This window comes from Sparus aurata, chromosome 6 (genome assembly GCF_900880675.1).
Source record: "Sparus aurata chromosome 6, fSpaAur1.1, whole genome shotgun sequence".
Classification (NCBI taxonomy): domain Eukaryota; kingdom Metazoa; phylum Chordata; class Actinopteri; order Spariformes; family Sparidae; genus Sparus; species Sparus aurata.
This window is the reverse complement of record NC_044192.1, coordinates 36,636,217-36,660,658: the sequence shown is the minus strand read 5'-3', so window position 1 is coordinate 36,660,658 and position 24,442 is coordinate 36,636,217. Positions and strand designations below refer to the sequence as shown.

Below are 24,442 nucleotides of genomic sequence, written 5' to 3'. Positions count from 1 at the left end.
AATGAATAGCAAATTCACTTCCGGAACCAGAGCCGTTAAAAAAGTGGGCGGTCACTGTTGAGCTCTATGGACAGATTGTCACACTCTACAGCCAATGGTATCGTTAACGGCGTGTGTGCACCTGAGCAATGACAGTGTAGTGACCCACACAGGGCGAGATCTAAACACGGAGCGGCGTTAAAGTTTAGCTGCTTAGCTAGCAAAGACTCGTGGTGCTGCTACGTTATCAATTGAGTTTAGTCAACAGGTGAGAACTCGTCTGACACGGAGAATCTTCTGTTGTGTGCTACATGTGTGAAATAACAACTATAGTCTGGACTTTGTCTGCAGTGTATCTGTGTAAACGGCTTCATTCAGCGTCTCTCCCTCCCCTCCGGCACCATGACTTACCATGGTTACAGAGACGCCCGGAAACTTTATAATAATCAATAAGAAGTTTTTGGTTAGTTTGACTATACAAAATCATGTAGCCTGATTGTAGCTCAATGCTAAAATCTTGTATTATAACATACAGAACAAATGTAAAGCCTCAAAGCTTCTTTGATTATTAACAGTATGTTAGTGATGACAGAAAGGTGATAACTCGCCATCAGACTGACAAGGCTGCAAAAGTTGCGTTTGTATGATGTATTTTTCTTTTAAACGATAAGAGGCTCACTTTAACAATATTATTATTAAAAATAATAATAATTAATGATAATGATGATGAGAAGAAGTAGAAAAATAGCATACTGAAAAGTTCTGTAGATGGTTGATTATTTGAAAGAGTAAAACTTGAGAGAAGCTTGGCAAAAAAAAGGCACAGTTTGATTTCAAAGATTGAAAATTACATTGAAAAGACAAAAAACATTTTAAGTGTGAACAGAACAGCTGTTCCGATCATCCTCCTCCTGTACAACACTGTTGGTCAAATATTTACACTTGATGTCTGCATTAAAAATCGCAATAATCAAAGAATTGTGGCATCAATAATCGAATCGAATTGACAATCGTTATAATCGAAGAATCGAAGCTCCCATAATCGAAATAGAATCGAATCGTGAGATACCCTTGTTGGAACACCCCTACATCTCATAGGATATGCCAAAATAAGAAAGCTCTAGCTGGTAAATTACTCAACTGCACACTGGAACAAACCACCAGGAGGTTTTAACTGGGGTCACAGGCCTGCTGTATATCAACCTGACAGGACAGCTGACTCCAGGGCAACAAACACTTCAAAGCTGTCCCGTGAGGTCCTGTGCTCGGCCTCCCATAAACCCAGCTAATACTGTATGTCTGAGAGCATGTCAGTCTGTAAAACGCTGTGTTGACCATCATCATGAGCCATTGTATGGCAGTGAGGAGCCAGAGCCTCTGGAGCATCCTGCAGCACAAACAATCCTCTGTTAAATATGACCTGTAGCATGTGAGGGGATTGGTCTTTTTTCTGAGATGCGCTTGGCCCGTCAGATACAGGCTGTTCCACCGTGCTCTGTTACATAACTGCCATATCAGAGGTTCAGGCAAGGATTTAGTGCTTTATCCTTCAGCCGTCAGATATCATGTTTTGTGGGCCCCTGCGAATTTGTCAATTTTACGTAGCATGGGAATTTTAGGGACTCAGGTAGTAACTTAACCTAAATAGTAGCCCCATTCACACTACCTTTCAAGGCCAGACTATTATGCCATTATTCCACCATGTCATCTGTCTAAAATTAATGGTTAGTGATGATTCTGGTTCAAATCTATAAACATTAATCAGCTTAATTTGCTGATATGTGAGGGAACAATGAAATGGGAGAATAGGCGTGAACAGTTAGATGGAAGAAATATTACTCTGTTAAGAGATTTTAACACTGACAGGACAAATATCTAATTCAGGGTGTTGTTAACATGCAGGGAGCTGATTGGGGGATGGGGGAGAGGATGAATGGGATGTAGGGAAATTGGGAGAGAGACAAATACAATATGCCCTCCTTCCCATGCCCCTACAAGAGGCGGCAAAAGGTAAGATATTTAAGTCTTTTTCACATAGATTCCGTATTGTCATTGCAAAGAAAGCTCACGTTTTTACCACTTTTGTTCACACTAGCCCCATTCACACTGATCTTTCAGTGCGGGAATCATGCGGCAATTCTCCGCATTGCTGTCTGTGTGAACACTTCATATGCGGAGAGACGGAAAAGGTTTGCTGCGGCTCTGATCTGCCTCCAGAGGTAGTATCAGAGCCGCAGCAGCGGCCAGACGGTGTCTGTGTGAATGGAAAAGCTGGAGGCACGATCAGGGGTGTGTCAGTCTGAAAATGTTCAGTCTGACAACTAAACAGATTATTCACACTCAACAAATAGAAGAAAAATGACCCACAAAGCAATGTTACAGGACCAAACAACAGTAATGTAGTTACTGGTAGTGTCTTTAGCAACTTATATGAGGAAAAAAATACAGCAGTTGTATGTAGAGAAGCCTCTGTCGTCCCGTCTGACCTACCAACTGTTTGTCACATTTCTGCCTGTGTCTGTCCCCAGTAGCAGAGCCAGGCAGCTCCCGCAGTTGAATGGTGGTGGTGATTATGTTCAGTGTTGGGAAAGTTCACTTTCTACATGAACTAGTTAAAAGTTCAGTTCACAAACTTTAAAATAAACTAGTTTAGCTCATAGTTCATAATTCAAAATTTTGAACTAAGGTCACAGTTCCAAAAATTCATAGTTATTTTTCTTCTTTTTCAATATGTTGATGCAAGCTATTATTTTTCAAAATTATTGCCACAGCCCATAAAGAACCACAGACAGCTATTATTTTATCAGTTTTAACACTGAAGCTGCAGCTCTCCCACAATATTCTGCAAAACCAGGTTGTCCAGCTGCGGCTGGGAGATAAAGACAACAGATCCGCTACTGTACACCATTAATGTGATTTGGGTGGTAGAGGATCTGTTTTGGCTCGCTGTTGCAGTGTCTTTTGATTTTCTATTCACTTGCACATACCTTGAAAGGCTAGCGGGGTGCTTGAGTTCAATGTGTCGTTTCAGGTTTGTGGTACAGGATAGAGTACAAATTAAAAATTAAATAATAAGTAAATAAATAATTTAAAAAAAGATGAAGAAAGGGAAAAATAAAATAATAAATAAATGGATAGTTCAGACAGTGGCTTCAGGGAAAAACTTTTCATTATGACTCAGGTCATAAGTAAGGTATTTTTTGTTATTTAACAAAATCAGAGATTTCAGCAAAGAGCTCAGTTCCAGGAGAAAAGGAGCAAATTTAGGTAGTGATTTTGCAAATTTTTGTTTGTGAATAAAACATTTTGCATAAGATAACAAAGTTCATCATGTGTTCAAAAGCATTATCTTCTGTGGGTTAACATAGCAAATAACATGTTTAAGGGTAAGAGAATGGACAGAGTTAGCAGCATCAAAAAAATGAGATCCAACAACATCACTCCAAAACTTTTTAGATACATCACAATAAAAAAACAGATGTGAAGCCTTCATTTGTTTTTGCCTCTATGCTTAGCACATTGATGACACGCGACTCTGTGGTGGCTGAATTAATCTGTGTTCGTTTGGTAATGTCTCACTGCATGTTTGGTATGCAGCCGTTTCTGTCTGAAATAGTTAAAGTCCGTGTTAAGCAAATTCAGCCATTTTCTTCTAAACACATTAAAAAGGTCATAAATGTATTTCCTTAACACATGTAAAAAGCCATTCAAACATTTAGAATTTAATTTTGGAGCTAGGCTCACAAACTATGTTTCAACATTTTTGTGTTCAGGATTTAATGGGTGGATCAGAAATTATGGCCGCGTTATGTAACGCGGCCATGATTTGCATAAACCCGGCCCTGCTGCTGAAGTGGTATAAATACATTCAGCGCATTAGCTTCTGTGATTTTTCCGCCCACTCTCCAGTCTTGGATAGCATCTCTTACAATAGTTTGCAGCTAGCAACCAGTCAGCTAAACAGTCATGTCTCCTCCATATCGCTCCTGCATTTTTCCTTGATGCCACAGTATGCAGGGTAACGGCGCTGTTAGCTTATTTAAGTTTCCTAAGGACGACAACGTAAGGAAACGGTGGATCGATTTTGTCTAGAGGAGCTACTGTGGAGAGTTTAAAATCACCACCATCACCCGTCTCTGCAGTGTCCACTTTACCCCCGATAGTTACAGCAACTGTCACCAGGTAAAGTCTGGATATCTGAAGAGTCCGTTGACGCTGGTCAGTTGGGCCGAACCGACCCTCTCCGTCCCCGGCTTGCATCCTCCCATCCCGGCTTGCATCCTCCCGACAGCGCACGCTCTCATCTCCGCCGCAGGCATTATGTGCCCGCCTGCGACCGTCCCGTCGACAACAGGTCTCTCATCCGGCATTATGTGCCCGCCAGAGAGTGCAAGTAGTGTCTGACTCAGAGTCAGTTTCTGGCTCTGATGGCTCAAACAGGTCCGGCTGCCTCCGTCCGATGATTCTGTTAGCTTCCATTGTTACTGTAGGTTATGTCCTTGTACAGTACACGGAGGAGATTCCCCTCCCGTGCGTGGGTGTGGTTCCAGTGCCTCTAACTGACACGCCCCCAGCGTTTCACAGCAGAGAGAAGTGCTTGTTTTTCCATGATTTTGAGACCTAATTTTATATACTTGGTAATTTTTTTAATCTTTCAAATTTGGCTCAGTGGTCAATGACACATGTTTCTGTGGTGTGACAAACTCATAACAAAAATGTATTTCTGCTTTACACAGACTTTAAGTTTCATTTTGATTGAAAGTAAAGCGTGTTGCACAATCCTCTCGTCCAACCTCCTTTTTATACACAACAGCCAGATAGGGTTTTTTTCCGCTACATATCAAAGCCTGCTCACGGCGTGTTTTAGCCGGTTTTCGCCTGGAAGGCTCGATGGAAATCTGGCACTGTCTTGAACGAAGTTAAACTGTGAGAACGCGCCGTTCACAAACGTCAGAATGAATGCGTTCACAATAACGTTCATCAGGCAGAAATATGTGCATTCAGTTCACGTTCGCCCAAAATATGAACGAGTTCATGAACGATCGTTCATTGAACGCGTTCAGGCACAACACTGATTATGTTACGCAATTCCGAGCAAAAACCTGTAACTTATCGTGGAACTTCAAAAAATCACCGCAATTGTCAGCCCTCCTGACCGAGAATTCAGTGAACTTTTCCTCAGAAAACAACATCTCTCCCCATAAGTCAGACAGTGCCCACTGTTAACTGATGGAGATCATGTAATTCTATAAATTTAGAACGAAAAATTTAACCATGTCACTTTCCACTGTGCATGGTTGGTCAGAATCTTAATCACAGCACTGCATCCATATGATTATAAACAGTCAGCAGATACATGTTTAGATTAACAGGTGGTTACCGGTATGGTTGATGTCATGATGTGTACCATCTAGGGCTGCCCCCAAACTCATTAGCCGACCAAAATTTAATTGGTCGAATTTCCGCTCCCCGCTTAGTTATACCAGACAGCTCCGCTCAAAGACCGCTCTCCGCTCACTTAAAATTTCATTCAGCTCCGGCGAAATCGCTCCACGCTCGTTCCGCTCCCATGCCCTGGTACTGGGGAAGCTAAATTATTCAGCTCACTGTGTTTTACTTATTGTGTAAATCTCTCTACAGGCGCATCAACTTTACTGCATTATACACACACACAGTCAGGTCCATAAATATTGGGACATCGACACAATTCTTCTTTTTGGCTCTACACACCACTACAATCAGGTGAACGGTGTAGGAATTACAACAGTTTCTATATATTATTCCTACTTTTTAGGGGACCAAAAGTAATGGGACAATTGACTCAAAAGCCATTTCATGGATAGGTGTGGGCTACTCCCTTGTTATCCCATCATCAATTAAGCAGGTAAAAAGGTCTGGAGTTGATTCCAGGTGTGACACTTGCATTTGGAATCTGTTGCTGTTACCTCTAAAGATGAGATCCAAGGAGCTGTCACTGTCAGTGAAGGCAAGCCATCATTAGGCTGAAAAATGAAAACAAACCCATCAGAGAAATCGCAAAAACATTAGGTGTGGCCAAATCAACTCTTTGGAACATTCTTAAAAAGAAAGAATGCACCGGTGAGCTCAGCAACACCAAAAGGCCTTGAAGACCACGGAAAAAAACTGTGGTGGACGACAAAAGAATTCTTTCCCTGGTGTAGAAAAACCCCTTCACAACAGTTGGCCAGATCAACAACACTCTCCAGGAGGCAGGTGTGTGTGTTTCAAAGTCAACAATCAAAAGGAGACTTCACCAGAGTGAATACAGAGGGTTCACCACAAGATGTAAACCATTGGTGAGCCTCAAAAACAGGAAGAACAGATTAGAATTTGCCAAACAACACCTAAAACAGCCTTTACAGCTCTGGAAGAACATCCTATGGACAGATGAGACCAAGATCAACTTGTACCACAGTGATGGGAAGAGAAGAGCGTGGAGAAGGAAAGGAACTGCTCTCGATCCAAAACATCCACCTCATCAGTGAAGCATGGTGGTGGTAGTGTCATGGTGTGGGCATGTATGGCTGCCAATGGAACTGGTTCCCTTGTATTTATTGATGACGTAACTGCTGACAAAAGCAACAGGATGAATTCTGAAGTGTTTCAAGCTATTTTATTTGCTCATATTCAGCCAAATGCTGCAAAACTCATTGGACGGCTCTTCACAGTGCAGATGGACAATGACCTGAAGCATACTGCTAAAGCAACCAAAGAGTTTTTTAAGTCAAATAAGTGGAATGTTATGCAATGGCCAAGTCAATCACCTGACCTGAATCCGATTGAGCATGCATTTCACTTGCTGAAGACCAAACTGAAGGGAAAATGTCCCAACAAGCAGGAGCTGAAGACTGTTGCAGTAGAGGCCTGGCAGGGATGAAACTTCCAGACTTCAGGCTGTAATTGACTGCAAAGGAATTGCAACCAAGTATTAAACATTGAAAGTTTGATTTATTATTGTTTAGTTTGTCCCATTACTTTTGGTCCCTTAAAAAGTAGGAATAATATATATAAACTGTTGTAATTCCTACACCATTCACTTGATTTGGATGTAAACACCCTCAAATTAAAGCTGAAAGTCTGCATTTAAAGCACATCTTGCTTGTTTCATTTTAGATCCATTGTAGTGGTGTATAGAGCCAAAAAGAAGAGAATTGTGTCGATGTCCCAATATTTATGGACCTGACTGTATATGTATATGGCAATGTGCCGGCCTCTGCGTGAGGTGGGCGGAGGTGTTGATGAACTGCACTGTTGTGCGACCCACAGCCGGGGAGTTTTAAAACCAAGAAACAGCTGATCACAGCAGTCGGTCCATTATTTCATCCGCGGACATTAAGATGAGCAACTGGACAGCCGCTAAGACCCAGGAGATGCTAGCATCTCCTCGGTCTCTGTAGCTGTTTGGTTGTGTTAGCTTGTTGTTGTGTAGGCAAGCTAAGGACGGTCGCTACGTTCAAATAGTAGCCCCCGGCTAAGTTCGCAGTTCTAACCTCCAATGGGGTGCAATGTAACGCTCTTATTTTGAAGACAAATTTGTTGCAACTTCGAGCTTCACGTCCAGCACATGTTTACACCTACTTCAGAGGCGGCTTTTGGAAAAGGAGGAATATTACACCTCCATTTTAGAAAGACAGGCCGGCACATTGCCGTCCTTATCTTGGAGCAAATGTGCTGCCTTTTCTATCTAAAAAGGGCGAATGAGTTATTCCCGTCTTCCCTGCTCCTCTTTTTTGGTGGCTACTCTGTTTGGGGAGTGCCAGCTGTGGCACCATCATTCTCCAACAACTTTTCCCTAAGCATATCTGTTGCTTGCCATTTTGAAGCGAGGGTGAAGTAGCGGTCTTTATGTCTCGAGTCAAGTATTGTTGCCAGATAGAACAGGGGCTCCTCCTCGACATGACCAAAACGTGACTGCACTGCTTTTAACAGGTGTCCTTTGATGTCTTTACTCCATGGTCTGTTGGAACAGTTTGCTTAAGCAGACACGTCAAAGCTTGGGTGGAGGGGATAACGTCTGCAGCTGTGGCTGTGGCCTTGCTGATGTTTCTGGTCAGCTGTTCACATGGATCGAGGATGGTCAGCATGTTTTCACTGTTGCAGGCAAATGGTTTTCAACTGCATATGCTGCAATAGCTTGTTTCTGCACCACTAGACTGTAAAGCATGTAAAACGTGCTGTTACATCGCGTAGCTATGTTTTGTTGGAGTCGTGTTTGTGACACTTGCAGTCGTTCTTGTAACTTCCTCAGGGCGGAGGACTCTACTTGAGACTGTCTAAAATGTCTAACAATCTTACGTCCAATGGCAACACAGTCAGACACAGCTCTTAGACTTAACAACTCGCTGTGAACGAAGCTGTGCTAAGAGTGGGCCATGCAGCCCAGGCTTGCAACACCGCACTCTTTCATTGCCTTTTCCATATTGCGCGCATTATCTCGTAAGACAACATGCACCATCTCCTTCTTAATATTCCACCGCTGTAGCATAGCTTCATAAGTCTGGTGAATCATGATACCTGTGTGTGAGCCAGGCAGCTCCTGGGACTGCAACACCACTCTGCAGTGTTTCCCATACATTGACGAGACTGTGGCAGCCTACTATAGTCTAATTTGCCCCGCCATAGTCTAAATATGGATTGTGAAAAAATATTTCCACCTTTTCAGCGCGTACCGACGTTTCAGTCAGTCTCTTTTGTTTGTATGACTTTTAATGACTTCAGTACTGCGGAAAAAAAATATGAAGCCGTTTTCGGACCTGGAGCAGTGCGCTGCCCTCGGAGGCTTCCACACACACACACACACACACACGCGCACACACACGCACACACACACACACACACACTGACAGATGGTGGGTCTGTGTGCCACTCCGAAGCAGCCATGAATTAGACCCTGTTTACACAAGGACGCTTGCGGGTAAAAGCGACAAAATATTTTATCGGAAGTGCCTTTCGTTTACACGGTGACAGCGTTTTTGGGGCTTGAAAACACAAAAATCTAAAACCACCCACCAGAGTGGAGAAGTTGAATACGCTCCGCCGCAGCGTTTTCGTGTACACTGGCAAAACGCAAAACTCTGCTCAGATCTGCTCACGTCGCGTACGCATTTACGTCACATACATGCGCCAGTACAGGGAAATAAACAAACATGTCGGATTATTTCCATGCATCGGACCTTCAAGCTGCTCTGGTAGCTCTAATAAACGTACAGGAGTCTTTCCACGAAATGTACAGAATATGTACAGATAGTATTACTGAACAGCAAATCAAATTTTGGATGCACCAATTCGTCGGAGGCGAACCAGGCGGCTTTAGACGAGACCCAAGCCGCCTGGCATGCACACCCAATCGAATTCTACACACTTGTGTCACCATATGCACGCAGATTTCCTCCCGAAAACGCTCGTCTAAACGCAGAATAAAAAGTGAAGACGCAACACTTTTCCATCTTCTGTCATCGTGTAAATGTAGCCTTAGTTACAAAATGACTAAAATGACGCGTATGACTGACTGTTACGGTGAGTTGAAGAGTATCAGACGCATCTAGTTTGTTATTGTATATTCACAAAAAATGTCATGTAAAACCGTTGGCCTAAATAAATCGAGTTTTAGAGAAAGGAAATATTTTACCGTCGTCTTCCACCGCAGTCCTTGACGTTAACTTGTATGTTGGATCTTTAGCTTGATAATTACGTAGAGGATTAAAATGGTCACTTAGATCAGAGTCCTGCATGGGTCTCATTTTGCAAACCCGCCATACTTAAAACCGCATCCGACCCGTTTTCCGACAGTAGCACAAATTACATTCTGCACCTGAGCCAACCAGCTATAAATTGATAGCGACGCCCATACCTGACCCACACCTGAAGGAAGATTAGACGGTCGCAATTTTTAAAAGTGAAAGTAAGACAGCGTGGGGAATGGGAGTTCTGGGAGGGCGCAAGCACGCACCAATGAGCTCATATGAAATATAAATGCTTCATATGTGTGATTGGCAAAGGACAAAAAAGCAGGAAAATATACGACTCCACTATGTCTCTCTTTACATATTTTTGTTCAGGCTAGCCGCTAGCTACACGGCCCACATCCCGAGGCGACGGACCGGATGCATCGGCACGTCCAAAACCGGACTTAGGGTAAATAATGTCCGCCACGCTTTTTCGCGAACATTGCCATCACGTTTGCTTTGTGTCTGGTGCAGGAAGAAACGGTAAAAACGGGCTTTTGTCACGAAAGTGTCCAAGCAGCAAGTTTGGTTGTTGAGGAACAGGAAGTTGTGGGAGGGACCTAGGCGGATGATTGACAGGCCGAACGACGGTCGGTGTATAGACAGCGATTTTGAGAGTTGAGAGATTTGTGACATTTAGCGTGTTTGGAGTGTGTAGTTAGTGTGTTATGTAGTGTTTGGTGTAGTGTGTTTAGTGTGTAGTGGAGTCGGTTTTTTGTTTAATGAGTCAGAACAATGAGAAGATGCTGAATGTGGAGCACGCAGTGCAGCTCTTCAGCTGGAAGGAGCTCAGGCAGACCTGAGCATTGCCTGCATTTAAATGTAAATAGTTACATATAACTTCCTAAATGTTTAAAATGTATGCACAAATTTAGCAAACAATTTATATTTGCATTACAAGTAAAAATGGTTTGTTAAACATATTTGTGGTTTTCACAGTAAAAAAAATCTAACTTTTTCTACTCTGATTTTATGTTTTTTTTTTGTGATTTTAGGTCCATTGTGTTAATACAGTATGTCAAAATAAAAAAATAACTGTACAGTCACACATGTGAGGTTGTGCTGAAAATAATGACACCAAGTAAATAGTTTTTACGGTGAAATATAATGGCAAAATCAAAAATAGTCAAAAACGGCCAATTATACCCTGGAATATTGGGTTTCACAACAAACCTAAATATCCCTGATGCCCCACCTTCAAACACAGCCTCATTTGGCCATCCATGAAAAAGCTTCTTAACCTCCCACTTTTCTATAGGAATACACTTTTCTTACGGGCACTGCACTAGTTCTTATAACACAGTGTTTACACTAGTTTTTTTTGTAGCAGTGGTGCCCTGAGTCGGTAACCAGCAATACTAGGGGGGTCCACTGAATAACATTTTGAAAAATAACCCTTTAAATGGTGACCACTGGTGAGATTTTTGAAAATCAAAATCTAAGACATGAGACAAAATAGTGTAGAAGTTGACATTGCTTGAAAATACGTTCATCTTTTGAGCATTAGAGAATTTCTTTACCATTATTTTCTTTATTATTATATATTTTATATGGAAACAAAATCTGTTTCAGAAGTCAGTGGGCCACATGACATGGAAGCCATCGAGAAAAAAATCATAATTTTTGCATATTAATATTCATATAAGATAGAGGAAACACTGACGTACAATAAAAAGAGCTGTGTCTCATTTCACCAGTTTACTAATACAATCTGCTGCTGGGTTGGAGTCACTGGGTCACATGACATGAAAGATATTGAAAAAAACTGCAATTATTTTGTATTAATATATTTATGCTAAATAATTTAATGACGGTCCCTAAATCAGTTTCCAGCGATACAGTGCGAGGCTCTGGGAGGTGAGCTGACCTCCTCAGTAAAGTCACGGCTTGACCCGAGTGTATATCCAACCTGAAACTAACTTTACCCCGGTTCAATGAGTCGCCTGTTGCAGCCTTTGAATAGGATGACGAGGATTTCAGTCACTCAACTTAAACGGTGACTTGTAGAAATCATACAAATAGCAGTAATGACAATAATAATCAATTTCAAGATAACTTAGGGTGTAGTGCTTTCACTCTGTGCCACTTAAATTCGGCATTCGCCGGTGATTTTAACCCTACAGAAATCATGTGTGCAAAAATTTGCGGCTGCACTGAAAATCGAGCAGCAGAATGCATATGTTGGTTTGAGTCTGGGCGGTGTGTGGGGGCCATTAGACTCACTTCATGGTTTAGCCTGTCCCATATTGTTGTTCTCACAATAAACGAGACAACTAAAGGGTAACTTTCAACATAGGTCTCTATTGGAATCTAGTTCATGCTGAGGGACACACTAGTAAGATGCCTCTGTGACGAAGGTGCCGTAAAATCTGGCCTATTTCCGAGTACCAGACGAACTAGAGGCCATTTGAGTTTGGATTTCTAGTCCCTACCTCTGGGTATCTAGTGGGTGTGATAGATCAAAATAAAACATAAATGGGGGGTGTGTCAGCTAGCACTCAAACACAAAACTTCTTTTCTGTCTCGCTTTTATGCATGTTAGCCATGTGTTCAACAGCAAAAGCGTCATTTAACAGCTGAAATACCTTTTGAGGACATGGCCAACAGCAACTATTGAAACACAGTGACAGTAGACAGCGACTTGTTGTGCATTTGCTCACATTGGCCACCGCTGCAAACACTAATTATTTCTGCTGCAATGAGTTATTTTTTTTTTTTGGGATACCGTTGCCAACAACCAGCCTGAAGCAGAGCGTGTGTTACATGAATGTTCAATTCTGGTTTGCTTAGAGTTGAGCCAAAAACCCTCTACAGGATCCTAAAGATAAACTGGGCAATAACAAGACCAGCAGGGTTGAGAGGAGAGATGACCACTGAGTGAGTACTTTGTCATCCAACACAATGTTTTAAATACATTTAGAAAATATATACCCTACTGTCTCAAAACATATGCAGCAGCTGTTCGTGCAAGGGCCTATGGAAAACACGCATTAAAGCTTATTGTAATTGCCAAATTAGCCATCAGTCTGAGGAGACCAAAGCTGAAAAAGTGTAGTGGTCAGAGAGGGCACGTCAGGACCAGAACACAGAAAGGTGCATTTATAGGACAGAGCCCAGCAGCATCTCTGAGAGTTGGCAGTGAGTCCAACCTGGTGATAAACCTGCAGCAGGTCATGTCTCTGACCACCAAACCTGCTCCAGGGGAGGAGAGAAGAAGAACTGACCTGACAAAAACTGTAACCAAGGAATTACAGACTCGTAGCAGCAGCCTCTGAATGCTACCAGAATAATCTGCCTCATTTTCACAAAGTGATTTTGAAAACACCAAATTACTCAATAACAATGTCATAATACTCCACATACTCACAGCAGTAGCAATGTTAGCGAGCTAAATGTTGAGTTCCATTCTTTTTGATTGTTATCTTTAATCACTGTTAATACGACAAGAAAATACACAAAGAGGCCAGTTGGTGATACCAAATGTATACACATTTCTCCTTTCTGCATTAGCTGTGATGACTGTGGGTCATCAGAAAATGTTATAAGTTCATTGGTCTACTTAACCATTAGGGCTGCACGATTCTGGAAAAAATGTCAATCACGATTTTTTTGCTTAGAATTGAGATCACGATTCTCTGGCACGATTTTTTTCACAAAATGTTTATTGCACTGATGAACTTGAACAAAACAAAACAAAAAATAGTATGGCAGATACTACTATGCCTCTGCCAAAGCAATGTTTTTTTGTTCATTTCAAGTTCTATCATTGGATGAGAAATTATTTTTACACAAGTAAAAAAAAAAAAAAAAAAAATGTGTCTCCCAAGATGAGAGGGCATCCTTTTATACCTCATGTTGTACAGTGTTTATTGGGGCTGTATCTTAAGCTAGGTGATATGCGATAGCTGCTGTGATCGGCTTTCTAAACGGAGGCATAATTTTCTTCCTTTTCCAGAAGCCGCCTCAGAGGTAGAGGTAAACATGTGACGTGACGTGAAGCCCGACGTTGGGCTGTTGCTGCCCCGTCTAAAAACGGCTTCTCACTCACTCCTTCCATGACTGCAGGCGGGCTTCCGCCACTGAATCACGTGTTGTAAAGACGCTTTACCACAGGTTGAGGGCAGAGGCAGCGGCAGTGCTGCGTTTGGGGGCGCTTCAAAAAATCCGGGAGGAAAATAGGAGCATTTGTTTGTGATTCAGCTCGAGATATAAAATGCTTCAGAATCGCTGTGTGTAGATATGAGATCACGTGTATGTGTGAATCGAGATCGCGATTTTTTAACGATTTTTTGTGCAGCCCTATTAACCATCTTCCCTGTTATTGTTTGTTGCATTCATTGAAAGTTTTAGAACATCACTTCAGTTTTTATTGTGAACAATAAGGGTGTCAAGATTTAAATTTTAAATCGAAATCGACCGAAATTATGTCACAATCTCAAACTTCGAATTAAAAAAATAGAATTGTCGATGCTGCCACGCCCCCACGTCATGTCCGGTCGGAAAAAAAACAACAACACACGTGTTGAAGTGCTGCAAGTCAACCTCCTCCAACTTAGCTACTAGCTAAGCCAGTAGCTATTAGCTACAGACAGCCAAACAATAGCAGTGTTTCCCACACATTCATTTATTTGTGGCGGCCCGCCACGAAAGAATTACGTCCGCCACAAATAGATTTTTCGGCTTTTGACTCGCTCGACCGCTCATAAAAGCAATGGGACTCTGTCTGTGAATGTAACTTGTAGTTACAATTCCGGTGCAGTAGGTGGCGGTAGCCTACTATGCATTGTAACTCCGCCAATAGCGCAGAAGCAGAAGACGAAGACGCAGACGCAGACGAAGAAGAAGAAGAAGAAGAAGAAGAAGAAGAAGAAGAAGAAGAAGAAGAAGAAGAAGAAGAAGAAGAAGAAGAAGAAGAAGAAGAAGAAGAAGAAGAACGGACCGACCGGATCAAAATACGAGGGTAAGACGTCTTGGCAAACAAGTTCAAAAGTGGTCCGAACAACTCTAACTCGTCATGTTATATTAGCATGTGTCTGTATTTATAGCTGGAAGCTCAACATGTCACAGATACATTAACTCATGCTGTAGTGTTAACGTTAGCCAACAGCCGCTAACCGTGGTCTCAACACGTTGCTCACACTAGCCCCTTTCACACAGCCGTTTGCATGCGGGGATCCTGCGCCAATTCTCCGCACCCCCCTCTGTGTGAAAGTTTCAGATGCGGAGAGGGGGGAAATTTCGCTGCAGCTCTGATCCACCTCTGGAGGTAGTATCAGGGCCGCATTATTGGTGAGCCGTCCCAGTGTGAACGGATAATCCGGAGGCGCGGAGCGAGGGCGTGTCGGTCTGACAGTCTGATAACTACACAGGTCTTTCACTCAACTAAATGCAGAGAAATGTCCCACAAAGCAACGTTACAGGACCGAACAAAAGTAACGTAGTAACTGTAACTGTCTTTGGCAACTTATATGTGGAAAACAAATACCACAGATGTACGTGGAGAAGCGTATGTCCTGCCGACTCTTTGTCACATTTCTGTCCGAAAAACAGCGTCTGTCACCGTCAAACAACTTTAACTCACCGAGTGTTTGTGATAAAAATAAATCACCGCGACCGTCAGCTCTCCTGACCGAGACTTCAGGAAACTCTCCCCCAGAAAACAGCCTCCATCCCCGCGAGTGAGGGAGTCAGACAGTGTCCAGTTTACTGATGGTGATTATGTATAATTATGTAATTTAGCGCGAATAACTTAACTTCGTCACTTTCCAGGATGTTTGGTGGGTCAGGATCTCATTCACAACACATTATAACAGCATCCATATGATAATAAACCGTCCGCGGGTTTGGATTAACAGGGGGAACACCTGGGGAGACACCCACGTCATCAACATGACGTATACCGTCACGCCTCTTTAGGAGCCGCAGCGCCGGCTTTCTGTATGAATCACACACGTGAAGGCGGAGATGCTTCGCTCTGTGTGAATCAACATCGGCGGAGAATTGCCGAACCACCGCTCCGGAGATAATGCGGAGAGGCTGTGTAAAAAGGGCTAGTGCCGCTTAAGGTTAGACGGCACTGTACATAGAGCGGTTCTGCTCCCCGTTTCAAGTGTTAATTGTGAACGGGATTTTTCTACTCTGAATAGGGTAAGAGCATCACTCTGAGGAGCAAAACAAATATTTTCTTTATTGGTGCAGTTTATGACATTAACTTTTTTTTTTTGATGAATCCTTAGGTGAAAACAGACCTGAGGAATCAGCTGCAAGGAGAACACCTGGCTGCCTGCCTGAGAATCTCCATCAACGGACCTGACCCCAAGGACTTTCCTTACGATAAGGCCTTGCACTATTTTTTTCGGAAGCCCCGAAAAATTCATTGCCCTAACAAAGGGTGCAAAGTCTGCAGGCAGTAGGAAAGAAAGAAGCTATCTGTATATATATCTGTCAATTTATCTAATCTGTATATAAATATGTACATAAAGTGTTGTAATTATATTCCAACTCTGCGTTCTTCTTGGTCATCGCCGCTGCCGCCGCCACCCCCCGCCCCCCGACCACACCACCACAAATAGATGCCTGTCCTGTGGGAAACACTGAATAGCATGGTGTTACACCATTCATGTTTGGCTAATGGACCATCTTTGGTCAGGGGAGCTGATTTCTTCCAGGGGCGAAATTTATGTTTACCTTCGGGATGAACTCCCTTTCACGTGTTAAGCTGGTTGGGAAATAATACCAAGGAGCTCTGCTGTATCTTAAAGAGCCGTCGCCTTTATTCACAGCCAAACTGCAGCCTATACTGTACACTTTATTGCCGTCGCTACTACTGCTACTCCTTTCGCTTCTCCTTCCTCTCCCATTCATTCACTGTCTGCACGTACACACACTCCCTCACTCTCGCTCGCCCACTCACACCTCAGGCACCACTATATTCCTGAAAGGGGTTATGCCACTCTTACAACAATGGCAACTGGAGACCCATCGACAGAACTTGAACCCCCTCCTCTTTCACTGAATTCGCAGGTGTGGAAGTATTTTGGATTCCCAGTGAATTATGTTGACAACGTTCACGTTGTCAACAAAAAAGCCACAGTTTTCAAGCTCTGCAGAAACTAGATGGCAGGTTATTTTGTTTAAGTTTCTAATTGACTGAAAATATAAGTTTTCGTTACATTATGTTGTTAATAAATGTTTTAAATCTGACAATGTAATGTGGTACATTGTGAACAAAGGTCAGATATTATATTGCATAAAAGTCTAGTCTAAAAATGGCATAGCAACCTGTTCTTTAAAAAAAATGTATGTAAAAATTGAGAATCGAATTGAACTGTGACCTTAGAATGGAAAATTTGATCGAATAGAGGATTTGGAGAATCGTGACACCTCTAGTGAACAATGTTATGAATTAATATTTTTCTCACTGGACGAAGATCTACAGGATACTAAATAAGCTGTATTATACAACACTAAACAATATAAACAAATATATAGTCTATATAGCATTATAAAAATGAAACTATAACTAATTACATTCTTTCTTTCTTCTTCCTCTTCATCCAAAGACGTAAAGTTATTTTAGATGCCTTTTCGTACAGGGACCCATGTGAAATGTCCACCTTCACTTGCTGGGCAGGTTTATGAAATATTAGGGTGTGGGGCATCAGGAGGTTGCATGCAATGCATCCTAGTACATGTAAGCAGGATGTGCCAAAGGAATACTCCAATAATCCAACTTTCTCTTTCAAGACACCATGCACTGGGGATCTTATAGCCTTGATTCACTACATTTACCGTCAAAACTTAATGGGATATCCACATAAGACATGACAAATGTCTCGTTTAAGAAGTGGCCATTGCCTGTGGTCAGTGGTACTTAACTGTTTTAGGAAATCAAAGGTTTTTATCAATTGAGAAACTTTATTTTTGCCTTCATTTTCACGGATTTTATACATACAACAAATAAGTGTGGAGGAATGGCCAGAGGAGCGTCAGTGCTGATATGAGAATTACACTGATGAGAGTTGAACCTTAATGTCTTAAAATTAACTGCATTGAAAAAAATATCTGAAACAGATTTATGGATTTTTGGGTGAGAATATGTTATCATTAGAATATCAGTGCTAAATTTGGCTGAATAACATCTTTGAGAACAAGCAGCAAGTTTGACTCAGCTCGCATGATTTACAAGTTTACATACCTGTTCTGAACGGCCACACTCAAGGTGGTTTGAAGAGACATGACATGATAATCAGGTATAGCGCAACAATTTTAGATGGTCTTCCCTAATTATGCATTTAATTTATATAGCGCCTTTCAGGGTACCCAAAGACACATAACAAAGTGGAACAAACAAAAAAAAGAACAAATGGATGAACAAAAAATACAAGCTAAAGAAATAGAAAAGATGATTGATTTGATGGGGCTGGATCTAGAGATGATAGGCCTTATTAAAAAGATGGGTTTTTAGGTTTTTAGGCCGCAAAGACTACAGCTGACAGCAAACAAGCCTGTATGTTCTGTACCTGCATGAGAGGAAATAAAACTTAATAATACCACCAGCTGTAGTCTGCACTTGTCATTCAAACAAGGCAAACCTGAAGGCTTGGTTTGGACTGCCAGGGACGGTTGCACCAACTGTTTTCTTTTCTTTCTTTTTTTTTTTTACAGCAAAGCAGTCTAACGTAATACCAGACTCCCCATTAAAATCACAACATTTTGTGAGTTTTTAATTAAGGGAAACTCGATAAACTGGAATGACCTCTATGATGCAACAATAATTATTTATCCCCCCTATGCCAACTACTCTGACTAGATAAACGACATGCCTTGTTAGTACCACTTCAAATTTGATTTTACACCTTCTCCTGACATGGTGCAACATTTAGGCTCAGTCTTGGCAAGAGGAAGGCTTAAGCCCTTGTAGTACAACCACTATAATGGTCAGGTCGGAATTAGAGCGCAACGTTATGACAGGCTTAAGACCAGGTGCCATGATGGAACAGGCCCCAGAAGATTAAACTGTTGGTATGATCTAGCAGAATTTCTGACACCAATATAGTCACTTTTGATCAACAATATATCTGATGAAAAATTGCAAACGGCACTGCCGTTGTCATTCCTGCATCTTTTTGTTGTTGAAGTCACTGTACAGCAGCAGGCTCTGATCACTTTCCCTTTCTTTTCCCATTTCTCTTCTCAAGCACCTACTGCCAACTGCTTGTATGAAGATAATAGACATATATACCTGTAATCTTGTTGTTTATCTTGTTGAGGGTCATGCAGCACACATAACTTGGTCCATTCTGGCCTGCAGCTCAAAAGCACTGGGCCGGTCCTGAGGGTTGACTGCGAGCATGTCCTGCAGAAGCTTCCTAACTCCATCAGACATGCATGATCTGCGTTTCTGTGGGATGCTCAGTACCATCTTTGGATTCTCTAGCAGTGCCTCACCAACTGGCACAATGTCTGCTCCTTGTCTCACATATGTACCCAGAAGCTCCCGCTTAGACTCAGCATCAATGAAAGTTATTCTCTCCAGCATGGCCCAAATGATGATGCCGAGGGCAAATATGTCGGCCTTGGCTGTGTAGTGGCCCTCCCACACCTCGGGAGCCATATAGAAGTCTGAGCCACATGCCGATGACAACCAAAACTTGTTGACATTGACGTTTTTGTTCTTGTCTTCGCCTTCTTTGCCCTCACTGGTGTCTCCTAAACCTGCACAAACTTTACTCAGGCCGAAGTCAGCCACCTTGAGGACTGGAGTCCCTGACTTCTCAGAGATGAGGATGTTGTCAGGTTTGAGGTCTCTGTGCACAATGTGGTTTTCATGCAGAAAAGCGACGGCACTGGTCAGCTGGAGCATGAAGCTGTTGTTGGTTTGTGAGTCAGGCCGTCGGGACAGGATGAACTGGTTGAGGTCACCACCTTCACAGAATTCCATGACAAACCAAAGGTAACAAGGCTCCTCTGGAGGACCGAGCACCCTCTCCCCTGCAATGGGCACACACCAGTCACTCACAGTTATGCAATACTGTAGTACAGAATATTCAGAGTAGCTACAAGCACAAATAAAAAATACATATCTTAAGAAGAAAAAAACAACAACAACAACATATGATATATGATATGTCACTGACAAAGTACACCAGGCCACTGGCTACAAGTGAGAAAAATATGTTACAATTCCACAGGATACAGGACAGAGCCTTTGTGAGGGCAGTTCACAGTACTCTGGTATGCATTTTAGATTTCTAGCTGAGATAACGTTTCAAACTTAATGTTAGAGTTAACAATTCATTCATAATGACCCACTGTAAGACAGCCAATTTTGTTGCTAGAACTACTCCATTCAGGTAATTATTTGAGATGCATTTTAAATCACTATGAACAGATCAAGTACCACGACTAAGGATGAGCACTCAATTGGACTCTCCCTGGTGGTTTGGAGTCAAAGTTGAAATCAATGAGTCTGTCTTTTTTAATTCATCTCGGAGACAAAAAAAAAAAAACTGCCCTTCAAACAAGTAAAGTACATGAGTACAGGAGTTACCACAAGGCAAAGGATTGGTGTGGTATATCTGGCAAAAGTAAAAACTAAGAAATGTGTAAAAATACCTCTGTGACCACAGCAACACAGCAGACTCCATTTTAGTGAGTCCGAGCCTCGGGAGCTCCTTCACAAACCCTACCCATCCCCCAGCACGCCTGTGTCATGGCGACAACAACAATAATTGAAAGGAAATTTCATCGACAAAGCTAGCCCTGCAAACCAAACATGACTGGCATTCAGTTCAGCTACAGGTCAACACAGATCAAGACTGTACCAAAAGCAAAACCGCGTACAAACGTCCTCCTCTGGGTTAGCTAATCAAATGAACAGTGTGATGTAACAGCACAGCCGTACACACACACACACCCTGAAACTGTTAACTGACTCACATCAGCAATTCTTTGACACAGACCACAGTATTACCATTCACAGTAAACCACTGCCTAAATCTGAGTACCATTCTTGTTTTGATAGGTCAAATCTGCATTGGAAAATCTTGCGGTCCGCAAAACCAATTTCTACTACAACCATTTTCTGACGTGTTAACTTAATTGCTTTTAATTTCGGCACAATCCAAACCAAACGATAGCACTTAAGTCCATCTTATTAAAAGAAGTTACTCATCTTAAACAGTGCACGTTATTGAGCCTCACCTTTCAGTGACGTCTCCACCAGACGCAGGTACTGTTTAGAACGTTTGTTCCCATGACTCATTTTCTGGGCCATGCCGTTCCTCTGCAGCACACACTCTTCCAGCTGCACGACATTTTGATGCTTCTTCTCCAGACTTGTCAGCGCCCAGAACTCCTGCAGGGCGAGCTCCACGTTTTCCGGCGCGTCGCATCGCAGTTTCTTCACCGCGACTTTCGCACCGGACCTCCGGGCCACAGCTTCGTACACCACTCCGTATGTGCCCCTTCCCACCTCTCGCAGGAGGCTGTAGCGGGGCGCCATGACTCTCTGCTCCAGGTTGTCCTGCTTGGAGAGCCCGGTATCCCCCTTCATGTCATGGTCTTTTTCCGTGTTCCCCACGCTGAGAGAACGCAGCACATTGGACTCGTCAACTCGTGCTCCAGTTTGTTGTCTGCGGTAGGCTCGTCCGCTCCTCGTGCGTCTCCGCCAGTTGTCACCATCAGCGGTATCCATACGTGTCTGTGATCCGTCACGGTTCAGACTTTAAATGGATATATGTTCACATGTTGTCAATATTACGTCCAAGCGATTTCCACACAGTACTTTAAATGACTCGTGAATACAGGGGGGAAACTGGCCTGGTAATGTAGGTTGAAAAGGGGAGGAGGGTAAACGGAGAGAAAGACGAGTTCATGTCCATACCAACGTAAGACAATTTCCGGTCAAGACTCTCAAAATAAAACCTGTTATGTTGAATGAGTTGCCTTTCTGGTACTGGTAAACTGTACAGAGAGCAAACCAGAAATTACTGATTCTGTCGTTAATGCTGTGCAACAGAATCAGCTGTAATTTTAGGGACATGTAAATACAAGCAAAGATCGATGAGTCACAACATACAATGTCTGTGCAAGTGTTTATGTAAACTGTGGCCTTGGACACTACCACTGTCGCAAAAAAGACATAATTCTACAAAGCTCACCTTCTAATGCGCCATATTCTAAATGCGATGTTTCGGTCTTCTCAGTGTCAACATATATGTCGTTATCCTAATTATTTAAATTCAGTAATTTAATTTCTCGTGGCAAAATATCCGAGCTTCCGGCCTTCGACGGTCTCCGTCTGGCTGCTTAACGGCAATCCAGAGACCCGCGTTCAGATGTACCATTGTGAAAGAACACGGAGTACCGAAATACATTGAAAAAGGAACCTGGCCATTTCAGTGTCAGTGAACATTGAATGATTTGTAACCACTATCTAACTAAATACATGTAACGTGTGCATTTTTTAGACTTACAGAAATGCCTTTATTTAACGTCACGTCAACGTTTATTTTGACGTCACATAGAGCTGCCTGTCAATTTAGACGTGAAATAAATGTCGACGGCCTTTTACATATTTCTAATATGTTTCTAATGTAATGTGGTAAATACTCAATTGAGTAACAGTGAACATGTGTAAGTCGTTTGCGACTATTTTACAAGACTTTGTTCACAATTGCTCCCCCGCCAGTTAGCCGGATGGTTTCTTCCTTCCAGCATGGTAGTTCACGTGCGCGTGTCCTTGGCCAACGAAGGCACGTGTTGGAGCACGCTGCCGGAGAGGCCTGGACACGTCCACAGAGCACACAAACCCGCCCAGTTGATTGAAAAATAACCAAATAAAACGTATATTTTAGTGTGAAACTTATTTCATAAGTTAAATGGACATGGGGCAGGATTTATGAAAAAAATAAATATGCATTTAAAGTATTTTAATGCTGATGGGCAGGGGCATCGCTAGGGCAAAACATCAGGGGCTTTAGCCAAGCAGACAGTCAGTGCATTTACATGACACTTGAGAAAACGAAATTACTGGGTTAGTCCGACTATGATCGGATTTTTAAGATGCATGTATACACCTTAGTCTGACTAAAATCGGACCGGATCTGATTTCTCATAGTTGGATAAAAACACCTAGATTTGATTGATTCTCGCATTACTCATTATGCATAATGTTCTATCAGATTGGATTAGGATTTTGTGTTCTGCGCAGGCTCAAGATTTTTTTCTGGGGCTGTGAGCCAGAAGTAGAAGGATCCTGTGTCTTTCCTCCAAAGTAAGTGCAAGCAAGAGAGCCATTGTGCATCTAGTTTGTGTAAATATCATGTACACCATATGTACAAAGATGTAGCTTCATCTTGCTCTTCATACGCCATCTTTCTCGAATGCCGAGCTAGAGTTTGTTGTTGCTGGTGACGTAAAGAGGTCGGCCAGAGGTGGCTCTATTACCACTAGTTGAAATGGGTACAGCGCCACCTATCGTACCAGGGTGTGACATAGGGATGTGCATCTTCAACACTGAGGCGATACGATATGCATCTAGATACACTGCCAACAATACGATACATTAAAGATTCATATAAAACAACCACCGATAAGATACGATACGATACTCCCACCTACTGCGATACAGTGCGATACAGTACAATTTGGTTTAACACAATGCGATACAGTGCGATACAATGCGATGCAGAAGAATATTGTACAATGGAATACAAAGTGGTGCAGATAGTTCATGTTCATTCTTTATTTCAACAGTGTGCTTCACACTTTCAACAGGGACAATGGGAAACTAAACTCTAAGTAGTGGTGCCTTTTGGCAGTTATAAGCTGCTGAATGAATGCAAAAGTTGTACAGATGCCAGTAACATGTTTCCTACACATTAATATTTCCAAACCAGTAATCAGATTGAAGTACTTATTCAAGTCACTTTGCCTTACTATTATTTTTGTCACTTTCCTTCGAAAAAAAAAATATTTTTGCTTTCTTCTTGCGTCTCGGTGAGTGACGTCATGTATGCGAAAAGTCGTTTTCAGCACGAGGACAACTCCGAACGCCGAAGGAGACCTCTCTGTCACATTAACGCCATGTCGCCGCTTCAGGTGAGAGCTTAGATTGGTTGTGCTCCCTGTGTGTTTAATCGCGGCACGGCACATTTTACAGATGGCATTTCTCAAGCTGACCATCTCTTTATAAAAGCCGAAGTGTCCACAAACACCAGACTTGTAAGTGACCGGCGAGTGTATCTCTTCTTCATCCATGCTTACTTTGTCTCTGATCGGCTCTGATTTCCAGCCTGCTGTTTGGTGCTCTGCTGACCCCACCTCCAACTCACGTGAGACAAAACTCTGGCTGAATTGGCCGATCGCGGCCGTGGTGATGAGAACGGAAACAAGCACTTGGTCCTACTTCTAAATTAGTTTATTTTAAGTATAGATACGAGTCGGATTTTATCGATGCAGAGATTTTATACACGATACATCTCGAGTTCATCCGGATTTTTTAACCGATGCACACTTCTGTCATCGATGCAACCACATCGTAAATGTTCATACGAATGTACCGATACGAATCGGTGAATCTCACCATCCCTAGTGTGACATGCTCCGGCCAATAATTCGATTTTTCACTGGCATGTATACAATTGCAGTTGTCCGATTGAGTAGCATAGTCGAACTTTGCCTCTAATCTGACTCAACTGTGCAAGGCCAGA

At 42.4% G+C, this 24,442-nt stretch overlaps 1 protein-coding gene and 1 long non-coding RNA gene across 2 annotated transcripts in view; one reads left to right on the top strand and one right to left on the bottom strand.

Moving 5' to 3' along the window:
• The window catches only part of LOC115583516 (serine/threonine-protein kinase 35-like), a 47,557-nt gene extending 25,937 nt beyond the window's left edge, over window positions 1-21,620 (bottom strand). Inside the window, exons 1-2 of the mRNA XM_030420460.1 lie at window positions 20,931-21,620; window positions 18,970-19,718 (exon numbers count right to left, since the gene is read on the bottom strand). Of these exons, the coding sequence (XP_030276320.1) occupies window positions 19,000-19,718; window positions 20,931-21,423 (1,212 nt within the window). The 5' untranslated portion in view covers window positions 21,424-21,620 and the 3' untranslated portion in view covers window positions 18,970-18,999. The remainder of the gene's footprint in view (window positions 1-18,969; window positions 19,719-20,930) is intronic.
• Window positions 14,654-16,226, top strand: LOC115583527 (uncharacterized). The gene is made up of 2 exons (XR_003984377.1): window positions 14,654-14,685; window positions 15,962-16,226. It is a non-coding gene; the product is annotated as an uncharacterized LOC115583527 (long non-coding RNA).
• Window positions 21,621-24,442: the final 2,822 nt, after the last annotated feature.